Source organism: Hylobates moloch, unplaced genomic scaffold, assembly GCF_009828535.3.
Source record: "Hylobates moloch isolate HMO894 unplaced genomic scaffold, HMol_V3 SCAFFOLD_23, whole genome shotgun sequence".
Classification (NCBI taxonomy): Eukaryota; Metazoa; Chordata; class Mammalia; order Primates; family Hylobatidae; genus Hylobates; species Hylobates moloch.
In genome coordinates, this window is record NW_026652298.1 from 18,796,745 (window position 1) to 18,814,439 (window position 17,695).

The following is a 17,695-nucleotide window of genomic DNA, read 5'->3' on the forward strand; positions in this document are numbered from 1 at the left end:
AGGCGAAAAAAAAATTGATAGTTAATGTGTCTGCTTTTTTTTTTTTTTTTTTTGAGACTGAGCCTGGCTCTGTCGCCCAGGCTGGAGTGCAGTGGCACGATCTCCACTCACTGGACAACCTCTGCCTCCCAGGTTCAAGCAATTCTCCTGCCTCAGTCTCCTATCTCTAGGGGACTTGCCATGTTGGCCAGGCTGGTTTCGAACTCCTGACCTCAGGTGATCCGCCCCCCTCAGCCTCCCAAAGTGCTGGGACTGCAGGCCTGAGTCACCACACCTGGCCTATAGTTAATGTGTCAACTTTTATAAATGAATATAAATATGTCTCTCAAACTTAAAGTATATTTTCACTAAAAAAATAGCAAAATAGAGCTGGGTGTGATGGCTCATGCCTGTAATCCCCAGCACTTTGGTAGGCCAAAATGGGAGGATCACTTGAGACCAGGAGTTCAAGACCAGCCTGGTCAATATAGTGAGCCCCTATCTCTAGTAAAAAAAAAATTAAATAGGCCGGGCGCGGTGGCTCAAGCCTGTAATCCCAGCACTTTGGGAGGCCGAGGCAGGCGGATCACGAGGTCAGGAGATCGAGACCATCCTGGCTAACATGGTGAAACTCCATCTCTACTAAAAATACAAAAAATTAGCCGGGCGTGGTGGCGGGTGCCTGTAATCCCTGCTACTCGGGAGGCTGAGGCAGGAGAATGGTGTGAACCCGGGAGGCGGAGCTTGCAGTGAGCCGAGATTGCGCCACTGCACTCCAGCCTGGGCGACACAGAAAGACTCCGTCTAAAAAAAAAAAAAAAAAAAAAAAATTTAAATAAATAAAAGAGAAAAGCAAAACAGAGCTCTTGAATCGTTTATTTAAAAAATATTCTGAGTTTGGCAGATAAAATAGCTCTGACAAAAGTTTTGGATTAGTTAAAATCTAGAAAATGCCAAGCAAATCTAATTATTTTCATTAACTCTTTTTTTTTTTTGAGACGGAGTCTCGCTCTGTCGCCCAGGCTGGAGTGCAGTGGCGCAGTCTCGGCTCACTGCAAGCTCCGCCTCCCGGGTTCACGCCATTCTCCTGCCTCAGCCTCTCCGAGTAGCTGGGACTACAGGCGCCTGCCACCACGCCCGGCTAATTTTTTGTATTTTTAGTAGAGACGGGGTTTCACCGTGGTCTCGATCTCCTGACCTCGTGATCCACCCGCCTCGGCCTCCCAAAGTGCTGGGATTACAAGCGTGAGCCACTGCGCCCGGCCTCATTAACTCTTATAAGATGAAGTAGTAAATCTTTGTAGTTTCCTTGAAATACAATGGAAACCCAGGAAACCCCTAAGGCATTTAAAGGGTGTAAAAGTCATCTTAATTATTTCATAATTCCAAATATATAGCCTGAATTTGAGGAAAGGAATATTAAAAAGACTTGTCAGAACAGAAATTCACAATAGCAAAGACTTGGAACCAAGCCAAATGTCCACCAATGATAGACTGGATTAAGAAAATGTGGTGCTGGGCATGGTGGCTCACACCTATAATCCCAGCACTTTGGGAGGCCAAGGCGGGCGGATCACGTAAGCTCTGGAGTTCGAGACCAGCCTGACCAACATGGAAAAACCCCGTCTCTACTAAAAAAAAGATACAAAACTAGCCAGGGGTGGTAGCACATGGCTGTAATCCCAGCTACTTGGGAGGCTGAGGCAGGAGAATCACTTGCCATTGAACTCCAGTCTGGGCAGCAATAGCGAAACTCCATATAAATAAAAAAGCACATATACACCATGGAATATTATGCAGCCATAAAAAAGGATGAGTTCATGTCCTTTGCGGGGGCATGGATGAAGCTGTAAACTATCATTCTCAGCAAACTATCACATGGACAGAAAACCAAACACCACACGGTCTCACTCATAGGTGGGAATTGAACCATGAGAACACTTGGACACAGGGTGAACATCACACACCAGGGCCTGTCAGCGGGGTGGAGGGCTGAAGGAGGGATAGCATTAGGAGAAACACCTAATGGAAATGACGAGTTGATAGGTGCAGCAAACCAACATGGCACACGCATACCTATGTAACAAACGTGCACATCATGCACATGTACCCTGGAACTTAAAGTATAATACAAAAATTTTAAAATTTAAAAAAAAGATCACAGTGAATGGGTACAAAAATACTATTAGATAGAAGGAATAAGATCTAGTGTTCCGTAGCCTAGATCTGGCCTAGGGTGACTATAGTTAACAATAATTTATTGTATATATTTAAATATTTCCTTTTTTTTTTTTTTTTTTGAGAAAGAGTCTGCTCTGTCGCCCAGGCTGGAGTGCAGTGGGGCAATCTCGAATCACTGCAACCTCCGCCTCCCAGGTTCAGGTGATTCTGCCTTAGGCTCCCGAGTATCAGGAATTACAGGCTTGTGCCACCATGCCTGGCTAATTTTTGTGTATTTTGTAGAGATGGGGTTTCACCATGCTGGCCAGGCTGGTCTCGAACTCCTGAGCTCAAGCAATCCCTGAGCTCAAGCAATCCTTGAGCTCCTTACAGGCATGCTTGGCTTTTTTTAATTTTTTTTTTTTTTTTGAGACAAGGTCTTGCTCTGTCACCCCAGTTGGAGTGCAGTGGTACAATCACAGCTCACTGCAGCCTCAACCTCTCAGACTCAAGCGATCCTCCCACCTCAGCCTCCTGAGTAACTAGGACTACAGGTACACACCACCAATCCCAGCTAATTTTTGTATTTTTTGTAGAGACGAGGTTTGCCAGGTTGCCCAGGCTGATCTTGGACCCCTGGTCTCAAATGATACTCTTGCTTTGGCCTCCCAAAGTGCTGGGATTACAGGCATGAGCCACCATACCCAGTCTGTATATTTCAAAATAACTAAAGGAGTGGAGTTGGAATGTTTCCAACACAAATAAATGATAAATGTTTGAGGAGATAAATGTCCCAATTACTCTGATTTGATCATTACACATTACATGCTTATATCAAAATATAACATGTACCCCATAAATATGTACAACTATTATGTATGCATAAAAATTGAAAATAAACATGACAAAATGTACTATTAAGAATATTAGTCCCCCAAAGAACAAATAAAAACAATAGAAGAAGAAAAGAAAAAACAAACAAAAAAATAAAAAGAAGAATATTAGTCTGAGGCCAGGTGCAGTGGCTCTGGTGAACCCAGAGATTAAGGCTGCAGTAAGCCATGTTTGCGCCCCTGCACCCTAGCTGGGTAATAGAGACCCTGTCTCAAAACAAAAATAAAACTGGGCAAAGGCTAGGCAAAGTGGCTCATGCCTATAATAATCCCAGTGCAGCCAGGCGTGGTGGCTCATGCCTGTAATCTCAGCACTTTGGGAGTCCAAGGCAGGCAAATCACAAGGTCAGGAGTTCGAGACCAGCCTGGCCAATATGATGAAACCCCGTCTCTACTAAAAATACAAAAATTAGCCGGTTGTGGTGGCAGGCACCTGTAGTCCCAGCTACTTGGGAGGCTGAGGCAGAAGAATCACTTGAACTCGGGAGGCAGAGGTTGCAGTGAGCCGAGATCGAGCCATTGTACTCTAGCCTGGGCGACAGAGAGAGACTCTATCTCAAAAAAAAAAAAATATATATATATATATATATATATATATATTCCCAGTGCTTTGTGAGGCCAAGAGTTTAAGATGAGCCTTGGAAACATAGTGAGATCCCATCTCTACAAAAAATAAAAAAATTAGCTGGGCACAGTGGCTCACACCTATAGTCCTAGCTACTTGGGAAGCTGAGGCAGAATTGCCTGAGCTCAGGAGTTTGAGGTTACAGTGAGCTATGATCACACCAGTGCACTCCAGCCTGGGTAACATAGTGAGACCCTATCTCAAAAAACAAAACAAAACAAAAACTAGGCAAAATACCTGAACAGATACCTCACCAGAGAAGTTATACAGATTATAATCATAGAAAAAGATACTCAATATCATATGTCATTAGAGAATTGCAAATCAAAAATACAGTGAGTTACCACTACATACCTAATAGGATGGCTACAATTTTTTTAAAAACTGACAACACCAAATGCTTGTGAGGATTGCTGATGGGAATACAAAATGGTAGAGCAGCTTTGGAAGACAGTTTGGCGGTTTCTTACAAAAGTAAACATACTCTTACTATATGATCCAACAGTCTTGCTCCTTGGTATTCACCCAAATGAGTTTAAAACTTATGTCCACTCGGCCGGGCACAGTGGCTCACGCCTGTAATCCCAGCACTTTAGGAGGCCAAGGAGGGTGGATCACGAGGTCAGGAGATGGAGACCATACTGGCGAACATGGTGAAACCTCGTCTGTACTAAAAACACAAAAAATTAGCCAGGCCTGGTGGCAGGCGCCTGTAGTCCCAGCTATTTGGGAGGCTGAGGCAGGAGAATGGCGTGAGCCCGGAAGGCGGAGCTTCCAGTGAGCCGAGATGGCGCCACTGCACTCCAGCCTGAGCGACAGAGCAAGACTCCATCTCAAAAAACAAACAAACAAAAAACAAAAACAACTTATGTCCACTCAAAAATCTGCACACAGATGTTAGTAGCAGTTATATTCATACCAAAACTTGGAAGCAATCAAGATGTCACTTGGTAAGCGACTGAATAAACTAGTACATCCAGACAATGCAATATTATTCAGTGCTAAAATAAAATCAGATCCCAACCCATGAAAAAACATGGAAGAACCTTAAATGCATATTTGAGTAAAAGAAACCATTCTGACCGCCAGGTGCAGTGGCTCACGCCTTCAATACCAGCACTTTGGGAGGTTGAGGCGGGTGGACATTATATGTCATTATATATTTGTCAAAACCCATGGAAGACATAACACCTAGTGTGAACCTTAATGTAAACTATGGACTTTGGGTAATACTGTGGTGTCAATGTAGGTTAACAGATTATAATAAAAGTACAACTTTAATGTGGAGTGTCAATAGTGGGGAAGGCAGGTAAAATGCTCTGTACTTTCTGCTCAGTTTTGCGGTGAACCTAAAACTGCTCTAAAAAATAAAGCATATAAAAGTAAAAATTTGGCCAGGGGCGGTGGCTCACGCCTATAATCGCAGCACTTTGGGAGGCCGAGGCGGGCGGATCACGAGGTCAGGAGATCGAGACCATCCTGGCTAACATGGTGAAACCCCGTCTCTACCAAAAATACAAAAAATTAGCCGGGCGTTGTGGCGGGCGCCTGTAGTCCCAGCTACTCGGGAGGCTGAGGCAGGAGAATGGAGTGAACCCTGGAGGCGGAGGTTGCAGTGAGTCGAGATCGCACCACTGCACTCCAGTCTGGGCGACAGATCGAGACTCCATCTCAAAAAAAAAAAAAAAAGAAAAAAAAAAAAAGTTTTAAACTGGAACATAGAGGGTAAGTAATCTCGCTTCGCCCCTTGCCTCTCGCCCCTGCATGGAGCGAGGCAGGATTGATCAAACCCAGAAAGACTGAGTGAGGATGGACGTTGAACACAGAACTGAAGGATGAATGGGAGTTACCTGAATAGAACCCAGGGGCTTGAGTGCAAGAAGAGGCGGGCATTCCAGGCAGAGGAGAGCAATGGTAAGGGCCCCACGGCAGGCATTCGAGTAGGAGGGTAGAACTATGATGACAGAAGACTCAATAACGATCCAATGAAACCAAATGATTGGGCGCCTTCTTTCGGATCTGTGACTTCCAGCGCCAGGAGTCTCTATTGGCTCTTATACCGTTGCTCTATGAGATAGCAATGTTTTTGTCTTTCAGCCTCCCCTCCAATTGCTGAGCTCCTGGTGTGTTTTGAGGAGTAGAAGGCAAAAAGAACCCTCTTGTTTTTCTTTAGATCTAGAGAGAATCTGAGCAAATGACAAAGCAAATGGGGTAAAATGTCTTTTTGTTTAGTTTTTCCTGATCTTCCCATGAGAGGCAAATACATGTTAAGGATAGTTGAATCTGAGTAAAGGGTATAGAAATGTTCCTTACAAGATTTTTGTTGGCAACTGGTCTAGGTATGAAATTGTTTCCAAATAGAAAGCTAAAACAAACAAAACAATTGGCCTTGGGAAACTGGCCAATCTTGAAGTAATCAAGTAATATTGTTAAGGGACAATCAGTGTTGTGAAAACAACACGGATACGCTCCCTCACTCTCCCTCAAAAAAAACCCTAAATTCAGTTCCCCCGTTGCTAATGTGTGATCCTGGCAAAGTCATCTAAGCCGCTGAGCTTCAGTTCCTCCACCCCAGAGAGTTGTTGCAACGATCAAATGAAAGAATGTCTATTAAATCCTTTCATGAACTATATTATTGCTGCTACCGTAGAAACGGAAAGTGCACAGCAATAATTTGGACTAGATCCAAAACTACTTTTGACACTTCTGAGACTGTGGCCGCGCCTCTGTCACCTTCCAAAGGCCACCAGGCCTTTCCTGAGCTGGTGTTGGCAGCGCACACTCTTGCCCGGTTCACCTTTCCAGGTGGGCGGTGCACTGGCTGCTCCGCTCTCCAGGCGGCCGCTGCAGCTGCGCGAGAGCGCAGGCACAGAGGCAGACCACGTGAGAGCCTGGCCACGCCTTCTGGCCTAGCCCCACTGTGGCCCCGCCCCTCTCGAACGCCTTCGCGGGGTCGCCCTGGAAACGCATTCTCTGGGACCGGCAGCCGCCAATGGGAAGGGAGTGAGTGCCACGAACAGGCCAATAAGGAGGGAGCAGTGCGGGGTTTAAACCTGAGGCTAGGCTGGCTCTTTCCGGCGTGCTGCGCAGGAACGGCTGTTGGTCTCTGCTGGGTGTAGGTCCTTGGCTGGTGGGGGCTCTGGTGTTCTGCTTCTCCCCGCTGAGCTGCTGCCTGGTGAAGAGGAAGCCATGGCGCTCCGAGTCACCAGGGTGAGCCGCTTCGGACTGCGAACTAACGCGGCCTTCTTCGCTCTGCCTGCTCGCCCTGCCTCGCCTGCAGGAGCCCCCCGGGGCGGGAGAGGGCCGCAGGAGCGATTTGGGAAGGTGGGAGGGGAGTCACCAAGAGAGCGCCGAGGTGGGCCCAGGCCTGGTGGGGGAGTGTGGGGGACGATGGATGGAGGGAGGAAGGTGAGAAAGAGAACTGGACGGATATTGGATAAATGTTTGGGGGAGGTGGAGAGTCAACTGGGAACCTTTTGAAAAAGTGATAGAGGGTCCCTGAGTGGGCCCACCAGCAACTCTGTAACCCCCTTCCCAGAGAGAAGGTGTCTGCAATTGGAGGCTTTTTCGGTTTCCTTTCAAATGTAAATTCTCGGTATTTTAGGGCTGGCCAGGACTAATCAGGGAATCCCTCAGCTGGTAAATGTAGAGGTCGGCGGAAACTGACTTGTCACGGCCGCAGAGTAGACTCAGGGACCCACGTTTTCCCTCGGAACCGATTTTTAGTCGGCTTTCCTTCTGGAAACTTCTCTTGTGCCCCACCTTAATTAACCCTTGACTTACTCGAGCCTTCGTGGATCAGCTCTTAAAGTGGTCTTGCTTCTTTCAGAACTCGAAAATTAGTGCTGAAAATAAGGCGAAGATCAGCATGGCAGGCGCAAAGCGCGTTCCTACGGCCCCTGCTGCAACCTCCAAGCCTGGACTGAGGCCAAGAACAGCTCTTGGGGACATTGGTAACAAAGTCAGTGAACAACTGCAGGCCAAAATGCCTGTGAAGAAGGTAACTCTCTTCCTGACCTAACTTCTGTAAGAGCCCGCCTTCCAACTGTGGCCTTTGATGCAGAAACATTTCATTCTCTCTGTCTCATCTACAGGAAGCAAAACCTTCAGCTACTGGAAAAGTTATTGATAAAAAACTACCAAAACCTCTTGAAAAGGTACCTATGCTGGTGCCAGTGACAGTGTCTGAGCCAGTGCCACAGCCAGAACCTGAGCCTGTTAAAGAAGAAAAACTTTCGCCTGAGCCTATTTTGGTAAACTCATTCTTACCGTTGCAGAGTCTGTTGATTATTTCTTGTCCCTTATTTCACTGATACATGCAAGAGCATTCAAATGAATAGTAATATTAATAACATTTATTGAGTGCTTAGCATGAGGCAAGCTCTGCCTAACATTTTACATGCATTAACTCACATAATCTTTACACGTACTCTCTGAGGTCTTCTCACCTCTACTATTTAAATCATGGCTTTAGAGAGGTTATGTCAGGGTCACACAGGTAAGTGGCCCATATGGGATTCAAGCTCAGGCTGTCTGGCTTCAGAATCTCTGCTTTTAATTGTTAACTGTCTTATATTCCTTCGTTAATGATATTAAGTAGTAGCTGCCTGAGCCAAAGGCTTTGTTGTCCAAGTACAAGCCATCTCTGCAGAATTTATCGGCGTAAACATAGAATGTTCTCTTGAATTTTTTTACTGCCTAATATGGCTACTAAATAATAAGCCTGTAACATTGGAATATGCAAAGGAGTAAGACAGGAAGAAGGCAACTTTTCAGGGAGTGGTTAAGAAGATGAATTAACACAGCCTCAAAACCAATAACTTTTTATTAAATATAGGGCATGTAAATGTATTCTATGATAGACCTACCTGTGAAGGAAAGGTAGCTCATGTAGAGGAGGCTGCTATGATGAAATTGCAATGAACTGCATTCTGAAGCTCTGTTTTTTTAAACTTAGTTAAAACTAGTTGGGAAAATTATCTGAAAAAAAATTTTTGAGACAGTCTGGCTCTGTTGCCCAGGCTGGAGTGCAGTGGCGTGATCTCGGCTCACTGCAACCTCTGCCTCTTGGGGTCAAGCAATTTTCCTGCCTCAGCCTCCCTAATAGCTGGGATTACAGACGAACACCACCACGCCCAGCTAATTTTCATATTTTTAGTATAGATAGGGTTTCACCATGTTAGTGAACTCCTGACCTCGTGATCCGCCTGCCTTGGCCTCCCAAAGTGCTGGGATTACAGGCGTGAGCCACCGCGCCCAGCCAGTTTAGCTTCTTATATCTAAGGATAAGAGATTGAAAGTTATTGCTTTAGTGTTGAATTTCTGGGCATAGCACATGAAACATGTAGCCAGCACAGTCTTCGGGCATATCAAACTACGTGAGGCTTTCTTGAAAGGCCCATACTGATTCTTACCTTTGCTTTCCCGCTTAGTAAGAATGCCTTCCCCACCCTGTCTTTCATTTAGCTAATAACCTTTTCATCCTTGAAAACAGCTCAAACATCAACTCCTGAAGCTTTCCCAAACTTCCCCCATCTCCACCCCCGTTCCTAGAATCAGTCTTTTTTTTTTTTTTCTTTGAGACAGAGTCTCACTCTGTTGCCCAGACTGGAGTGCAGTGGTGCCATCTTGGCTCACCACAACCTCTGCCTCCCAAGTTCAGTGATTCTCCTGCTTCAGCCTTCCAAGTAGCTGGGGCTACAGGCACGTGCCACCATGCCTGGCTAATTTTTGTATTTTTAGTAGAGATGGGGTTTCACTATGTTGGCCAGGCTGGTCTCGAACTCTTGATCTCGTGATCCACCCGCCTCAGCCTCCCAAAGTGCTGGGATTACAGGTGTGAGCCACCATGCCCAGCCTCAGTCTTATTTTTGTTTTTTTGTTTTTTTTTCCTGAGACGGAGTCTTGCTCTGTCACCCAGGCTGGAGTGCAGTGGCGCGATCTTGGCTCACTGCAACCTCTACCTCCCAGGTTCAAGCAATTCTCTTGCCTCAGCCTCCTGAGTAGCTGGGATTACAGGCGCCAGCCACCACACCCAGCTAATTTCTTTATTTTTTATTTATTTTTTATTTTTAGTAGAGACGGAGTTTCACGATGTTGGCCAGGCTGGTCTCGAACTCCTGACCTCGTGATCTGCCTGCCTCGGCCTTCCAAAGTGCTGGGATTACAAGCGTGAGCCACCATGCCCGACCTTATTTCTTTATTTTGTCTACTAAATTAAGAGTCCTTTGAGGATGCCATGAAGTCAATGCCTTGTAGAGTTTGACTTGAAGAGGGTGCTCAATAAATGTTTGAACAATGGGATAAAGGGAGCTTGAAGGAAATGGTTAATGGTGATGAAGTTAGTTAATCCTTAGTAGTCAGGATAGAATTTGTGTTCTTTTGAGTAGTGAGAAGCAGTTTATATTATGAAATAAAGACTAAAGATGGAATTGTCATTTATTTGGACTAACTTCACATGTTGATAAACATTAATTACTTCTCAGTTTCCTTTGCAGCAAAGTCTAGAATGTGAATTTATTTGCTTCCAACTTTAAACTGACTCACTCTAAGTTGGCATTTCACTGTTTTTTTTTGCCCAGGCTGGAGTAGAATGGCGCAATCGTAGCTCACTGTATCCTCAAACTCCTGGGCTCAAGTGATCCTCCTGCCTTGGCCTCCTGAGTAGCTAGCATTATAGGCAGCTGCCTTCATGGCCAGCTAATTTTTTATAGAGATGAGTTATTGCTGTATTGCCCAGGCTGGTCTGGAACTCATGGTCTCAAAGGATCCTCCCACCTCAGCCACCCAAAGTACTGGGATTACCGGCTTAAGCTATTATGCCCAACCTCATTCTTTTTAATTGAGGAATTAAATGATCATTTTTTTCTTTTTTAACAGAGACAGGGTCTTGCTATGTTTCCCAGGCTGGTCTGCAGTGCCTCGACTTAGCCTCACTGCAAGCTCCACCTCCCGGGTTCACGCCATTCTCCTGCCTCAGCCTCTCCGAGTAGCTGGGACTACAGGCGCCCGCCACCACGCCCGGCTAATTTTTTGTATTTTTAGTAGAGACGGGGTTTCACCGTGGTCTCGATCTCCTGACCTCATGATCCGCCCGCCTCAGCCTCCCAAAGTGCTGGGATTACAAGCGTGAGCCACCGCGCCCGGCCCAAATGATCACTTTTGATGTTAATCACTTCCTAAAAAGAAATGTAATAAATCTGAAAAGATACTTTTCCTTTAAGGAAATGAATTGTATGTCGATTCAGCAGAATACTATCTTGAGTTGGTACCAATAACCTGAACTTCATGCCCAAACTATACTTACTCCTATTTGCTATTGTTTCAAGATATCTCTTTGTTTCAAGGTTGATACTCCCTCTCCAAGCCCAATGGAAACATCTGGATGTGCACCTGCAGAAGAAGACCTGTGTCAGGCTTTCTCTGATGTAATTCTTGCAGTAAATGATGTGGATGCCGAAGATGGAGCCGATCCAAACCTTTGTAGTGAATATGTGAAAGATATTTATGCTTATCTGAGACAACTTGAGGTAAGTATTATTATTCGTTTTTTTTCTAAACTGCATTTAACTTTATGAAAGTATTTTCCATCAATAGTTTATAATAATACAAGCAGGATGTGGGCAGCATTTCTTAAGAGATCGCACTTTCAAATTCTCCTTCATGGAATACCTATAATAAAAAGTCACTAAATAAACCAATGGAGTCTATTTGTCACTTTGTGCAGGAAAGTTCGAAGTTAGGGTGGATACTACTATCGCTTTCTAAAGGAAAATCCACAGATTGAATTTGATATGTATATATGCGATCTCTACCACGTTTGGAATGGTTAAGTCCCAAACTGCATTTCAGGTGATAACGGGTCAGGAAGTGGATGAGGTTGTAGAATCTACTGAGACTACAGCCACCCCTAACACAAGGCATTTTGTGTTAGTGTGGCTGATGTGCATCCGGTTGGTGAAATTATTTGTGCCCAAAAGGAGTACACTCAAAAGCTACTTTTTGGTTCACTTCAATTTGATCCCACTTTTGAAACTTTCTATTAATGGCATTTGCCCTTTCCCTACAAATACAAGCATTCTATATGGCAGCATAAACATAGTAACATAAACTATACTGTTACCACATTTACCTAGTTTTGCTTTTGTTTTTTTGTTTTTTTGAGACGGAGTCTCACACTGTCGCCCAGGCTAGAGGGCAGTGGTGCGGTCTCGGCTTACTGCAGTCTCTGTCTCCTGGGTTCAAGCAATTCTCCTGCCTCAGCCTCCCAAGTAGTTGGGGTTGCAGGCACACACCACCATGCCTGGCTAATTTTTTTGTATTTTTATTTGGTTTTGGTTTTTTTGAGACAGGGTCTTGCTCTATTGCCCAGGCTGGAGTGCAGTGGTGCAATCTCGGCTTAATGCAGCCTCCACCTCTTGGGTCAAGTGATTCTCATGCCTCAGCCTCCCGAGCAGCTGGGATTACAGGTGCCCACCGCACGCCGGGCTAATTTTTTGTATTTTTAGTAGAGACGGGGTTTCACCGTGGTCTCGATCTCCTGACCTCGTGATCCGCCCGCCTCGGCCTCCCAAAGTGCTGGGATTACAGGCGTGAGCCACCGCGCCCGGCCGGCCCCCAGTTGTTTTTAATGCATTGTCTTATGTCGTCACTGACATGTTCATATCTTGCCTGCTCCTTTTGTGCCTCTCCTTTTTCTATAGGATTCTTCTGCAGGACTTCTTTGCCAGGAGCAGCCTGCTGCTTTGAGTTTCTTCTCCCATCTTTCTAGTACTTTTTAAAGTTGTGTTCTAACTTTGGAGGATTCAGTTTAGTAAATGTGCTGTTTCTTTTTTTTTTGAGACAGAGTCTCGCTCTGTCACCCAGGCTGGTGTGCAGTGGCACAATCTCGGCTCACTGCAAGCTCCGCCTCCCGGGTTCACGCCATTCTCCTGCCTCAGCCTCATGAGTAGCTGGGACTACAGGCGCCCACCACCACACCCGGCTAATTTTTTACATTTTTAGTAGAGACGGGGTTTCACCGTGTTAGCCAGGATGGTCTGTCTCCTGACCTCATGATCTACCTGCCTCGGCCTCCCAAAGTGCTGGGATTACAGGTGTGAGCCACCATGCCCAGCCTGTAAATGTGCTGTTTCTTGATGCTTCATTCTTGTTCTGTGCAAGGCCATATATGCAAAGCAACCCCTCAAGTGTCAGAGGAGCTGAGAAACCAAGGAATTAGGCAGATAAATGGAGTTTGCTGGTATTGGGTGACTGATTAGGGAGAATTTACAGACATAAGTGTGGTCTTTGATGGCTGTAAGATGTAGATCTCTGCACTGTAACCCCTCATAGCCACAGTTTGGGTATGTATACATTTTCTTGGGGAAAGTATACATGCTCTAGAATCAATGTGTGGGTGGCTGACAGAATGCTACAGATAACACAGCCTATAATGTATACAATAGTATCAAGGGCTGTTTTGGAGGAAAGGCCAAACTTAAAGTGCATAGGCAGAAGTCACACTGGATTAGCATTTAAAATAAACTCACTCTTGTCCCCACAGTTCTTAGCTATGTTGCTGTTGGGGTTTAACCCAGGAGCAGGCAGGAGTGTTGTAGTACATGGGTTCCAGCTGCCCTGGGAGTTACTGATATTTTCTCTACATAAAGCTCAGGTTCTAAGTTTAGAGGCTTAAGTGAAAAGATCTGAGATGATAGTATAGTATCTTTATTTGGAAGGGAGTGGACCAGCAGCAGTTGTGGTGAAGAATATCGTAAGACCTGACAATATAAAAAAGCTGTCATACTGTCCTATCTAATGTTTGCCTTTTTTTCTTTCTTTTTTTTTTTTGTCGGGAAGACAGTCTCACTCTGTCACCCAGGCTGGAGTGCAGTGGTGCAATCTCGGCTCCCTGCAACCTCCACCTCCCGGGTTCAAGCAATTCTCCTGCCTCAGCCTCCCAAGTAGCTGGGACTACAGGTGTGTGCAACCATGCCCAGCTAATTTTTGTATTTTTAGTAAAGACAGGTTTTGCCATGTTGGCCAGGCTGGTCTCGAACTCCTGGCCTCAAGCAATCTGCCCACTTCAGCCTCCCAAAGTGCTGGGATTACAGGCGTGAGCCACCACGCCGGCCTTCATGTTTGCTTTCTTTCTTGGTGATGGTGTTATTTGTGGTGACCATATGAATAATTGAATTAAGAACTGATACAGATTGTAAATGCCCCAGTGCTACTGTAGGAACTAACTGATCTTTCTGGACATAAATGTGTCACATGGAGTCATATTTCTAAGAATAATCAGCATTTTCTTTTGCAGGAAGAACAAGCAGTCAGACCAAAATACCTACTGGGTCGGGAAGTCACTGGAAACATGAGAGCCATCCTAATTGACTGGCTAGTACAGGTTCAAATGAAATTCAGGTTGTTGCAGGAGACCATGTACATGACTGTCTCCATTATTGATCGGTTCATGCAGGTGAGCATTTCAGTAAGAGTTTTCCCTTCCAGGATTCTAGCCGAGTCATAAGAAACTGACGTTTTCGAGCCAGTCCGGGCGCGGTGGCTCATGCCTGTAATCCCAGTGGGCGGGTGGATCACAAGGTTAAGAGATTGAGACCATCCTGGCTAACGCAGTAAAACCCTGTCTCTACTAAAAATACAAAAAATTAGCCGGGCGTGGTGGCAGGTGCCTGTAGTCCCAGCTACTGGAGGCGGAGGTTGCAGTGAGCTGAGATCACGCCACTGCACTCCAGCCTGGGTGACAGAGCGAGACTCAAAAAAAAAAAAAAAAAAGAAAGAAACTGACTTTTTCAACTAAAGTCTTTCTTGGGGGATATGCTGTCATTAATTAAGATTTTGCTATGGGAGAATGTCTTTCTACCTCTCCTTCATCATAGCTCTGTGTCTCCTTTTCAAACATTTTATTCACCCTGTTGAAATTCCCATTGCAGAATAATTGTGTGCCCAAGAAGATGCTGCAGCTGGTTGGTGTCACTGCCATGTTTATTGCAAGCAAATATGAAGAAATGTACCCTCCAGAAATTGGTGACTTTGCTTTTGTGACTGACAACACTTACACTAAGCACCAAATCAGACAGATGGAAATGAAGATTCTAAGAGCTTTAAACTTCGGTCTGGGTCGGCCTCTACCTTTGCACTTCCTTCGCAGAGCATCTAAGATTGGAGAGGTACAGGTTTCTTGAGAAACCTCTCGGTATGGGTACATTAAGGGGGGAACACTGCTGCTGACCAAGCACGTTGAATTCAACTGACCTGTATTACACCTAACTACATGGGGAAGGGATAAAGTTGTTCTTTATTTCTAGTCAGGCTGTATGTTAATATTAGGGCTTTCCATGGGCATTTGAGTTTGTAGACAAACATTTGTAGTTAAAGATATATATGGGCATGCAGGTTAGTGCCAAAGGAAAATTTTCTGAAAGAAACTCAGTAACATGGGTTTTGTTTCAGGTTGATGTCGAGCAACATACTTTGGCCAAATACCTGATGGAACTAACTATGTTGGACTATGACATGGCGCACTTTCCTCCTTCTCAAATTGCAGCAGGAGCTTTTTGCTTAGCCCTGAAAATTCTGGATAATGGTGAATGGGTAAGCTGTGTCCCACAGAACTCCTAAGCTTTTAAATTGTAAAGAGTGTTTGACTAAATACAGAACTTTCATTATTAAAAAGCAATTCAAGTGGTTCATAAATACGGGATCTACTGAAAGAATAGTTTAAAAAGATGTCTTAGAATGTTTCCACATCTTTTTGTTTTTGAGACAAGGTCTCGCCCCGTCACCCAGGCTGGAGTGCAGTGGTGCAGTCTTGGCCCACTGCAACATCAGCCTCCAGAGTAGCTGGGATTACAGGTGCCTGTCTAGTTTTTAAGTTTTTTTCATGTCAGACGGGTAAATATGCCCACATTGTAACAAGGTTTGAGGGTGGCACATTTCACACGTTCACATGAACACCTAATCATCACACTTAGGAACTACAAAAGAGTCGCCCACCAGCCTGGGCATTATAGCAAATCCTCATCTATACAGGCACACACCTGTAGTCCCAGCTACTCTGGAGGCTGAGCTTTGTATTTTTTGTAGACATGGGGTCTCTCTATATTACCCAGGCTGGTCTTGAAACTCTGGGCTCAAGCGATCCACCCACCTCCACTTAGCAAAGTGTTGGAATTACAGATGTGAGCCACTGCAGCCAGTAGAGTGTTTCCATTTCTTTGCCTGATTTCGACTTTATTCCCTTTGAGAAAGGTAGAGCAACTTTTACTCCTTACAGATGGAGAAACTTGAAGGTCAAATGACATACTAGTAGTTCATTGATATTCATTGATTCAACAAATGCTTCTCCTATGTGGCAGGCACTACCCTAGGTCTTTTTTTTTTTTTTTTTGAGACGGAGTCTCACTCTGTTACCCAGGCTGGAGTGCAGTGGCGCGATCTCGGCTGACTGCAACCTCCGCCTCCCGGGTTCATGCCATTCTCCTGCCTCAGCCTCCCGAGTAGCTGGGACTACAGGCGCCTGCCACCACGCCTGGCTAATTTATATATATATATATATAAAATTTTTTTTTTTTTTTTTTAGTAGAGACGGGGTTTCACCATGTTAGCCAGGATGGTCTCGATCTCCTGACCTCGTGATCCGCCCACCTTGGCCTCCCAAAATGCTGGGATTACAGGCATGAGCCACCGTGCGCGGCCTACCCTAGGTCTTAAGAATAGAACTATGCAGCTGGGTGCGGTGGCTTACACCTGTAATCCCAGCACTTTGGGAGGCAGAGGCGGGCAGATCACGAGCTCAAAAGTTCAAGACCAGCCTGACCAACATGGTGAAACCCTATCTCTACTAAAAATACAAAAATTAGCCAGGCGTGGCAGTGCGCGCCTGTAATCCCAGCTACTCAGGAGGCTGAGGCAGGAGAATCACTTGAACCTGGGGGCAGAGGTTGCAGTGAGCCGCGATCATACCATGCACTCCAGCCTGGAGCGAGACTCCATCTCAAAAAAAAAAAAAAAAAAAGAATTACAAAGTTGGCCTCAAGGAAGTGGAGTCTAGTTTTAGGGTGGGCAAGTTGGCAATTACAAAAGTGCAATTAGGTTTGAGCAGAGGTTCCGATAGAAGCATGAGAGCACCTAGGAAAGGAGTCTTTAGCTTTGTCTTAAATTTCAATTATATTAATTAGTTATACAGTACCCATCCCTTCCCCACTCCTGAATAACATCTAACATCTAGAAACTTTATGAAAATCATCATTGATTGAGCATTTTTAATATTAACTTTTGTTGCCTTAGACACCAACTCTACAGCATTACCTGTCATATACTGAAGAATCTCTTCTTCCAGTTATGCAGCACCTGGCTAAGAATATAGTCATGGTAAATCAAGGACTTACAAAGCACATGGTGAGTCAATAAGTGGCATTGTAAGATGTTGAAAAGTGTAATAATTCAAACTTAATGCCTGCAAATGCCTGGTTTATTTTTAATGAGTTAATGTTTTAAATGAATACCTGTATCATTGGATCTTGTGATTTTTTTTTTTTTTTTGCCTCTTTAATTGCTATCCTTTTGTTTTCCAGACTGTCAAGAACAAGTATGCCACATCGAAGCATGCTAAGATCAGCACTCTACCACAGCTGAATTCTGCACTAGTTCAAGATTTAGCCAAGGCTGTGGCAAAGGTGTAACTTGTAAACTTGAGTTGGAGTACTATATTTACAAATAAAATTGGCACCATGTGCCATCTGTACATATTACTGTTGCATTTACTTTTAATAAAGCTTGTGGCCCCTTTTACTTTTTTATAGCTTAACTAATTTGAATGTGGTTACTTCCTGCTGTAGGGTAGCAGAAAAGTTGTCTTAAAAGGTGTGGTGGGAATATTTTTAAAAACTCCTTTTGGTTTACCTGGGGATCCAATTGATGTATATGTTTATATACTGGGTTCTTGTTTTATATACCTGGCTTTTACTTTATTAATATGAGTTACTGAAGGTGATGGAGGTATTTGAAAATTTTACTTCCATAGGACATATACGGCATG

General features: G+C 44.7%; 1 protein-coding gene and 1 non-coding gene across 2 annotated transcripts; one reads left to right on the forward strand and one right to left on the reverse strand.

The window, feature by feature from the left end:
* The first annotated feature begins 6,660 nt into the window (after nucleotides 1-6,660).
* Nucleotides 6,661-17,405, forward strand: CCNB1 (cyclin B1). The gene is made up of 9 exons (XM_032145014.2): nucleotides 6,661-6,867; nucleotides 7,487-7,657; nucleotides 7,752-7,910; nucleotides 11,004-11,186; nucleotides 13,955-14,113; nucleotides 14,589-14,825; nucleotides 15,109-15,249; nucleotides 16,945-17,055; nucleotides 17,232-17,405. The coding sequence occupies exons 1-9, from the start codon at nucleotides 6,847-6,849 to the stop codon at nucleotides 17,337-17,339; spliced, it is 1,290 nt and encodes a 429-aa protein (XP_032000905.1). The 5' UTR covers nucleotides 6,661-6,846; the 3' UTR covers nucleotides 17,340-17,405.
* Nucleotides 15,540-15,644, reverse strand: LOC116462829 (small nucleolar RNA U13). Its single transcript, XR_004246480.1, has one exon. It is a non-coding gene; the product is annotated as a small nucleolar RNA U13 (small nucleolar RNA).
* Nucleotides 17,406-17,695: the final 290 nt, after the last annotated feature.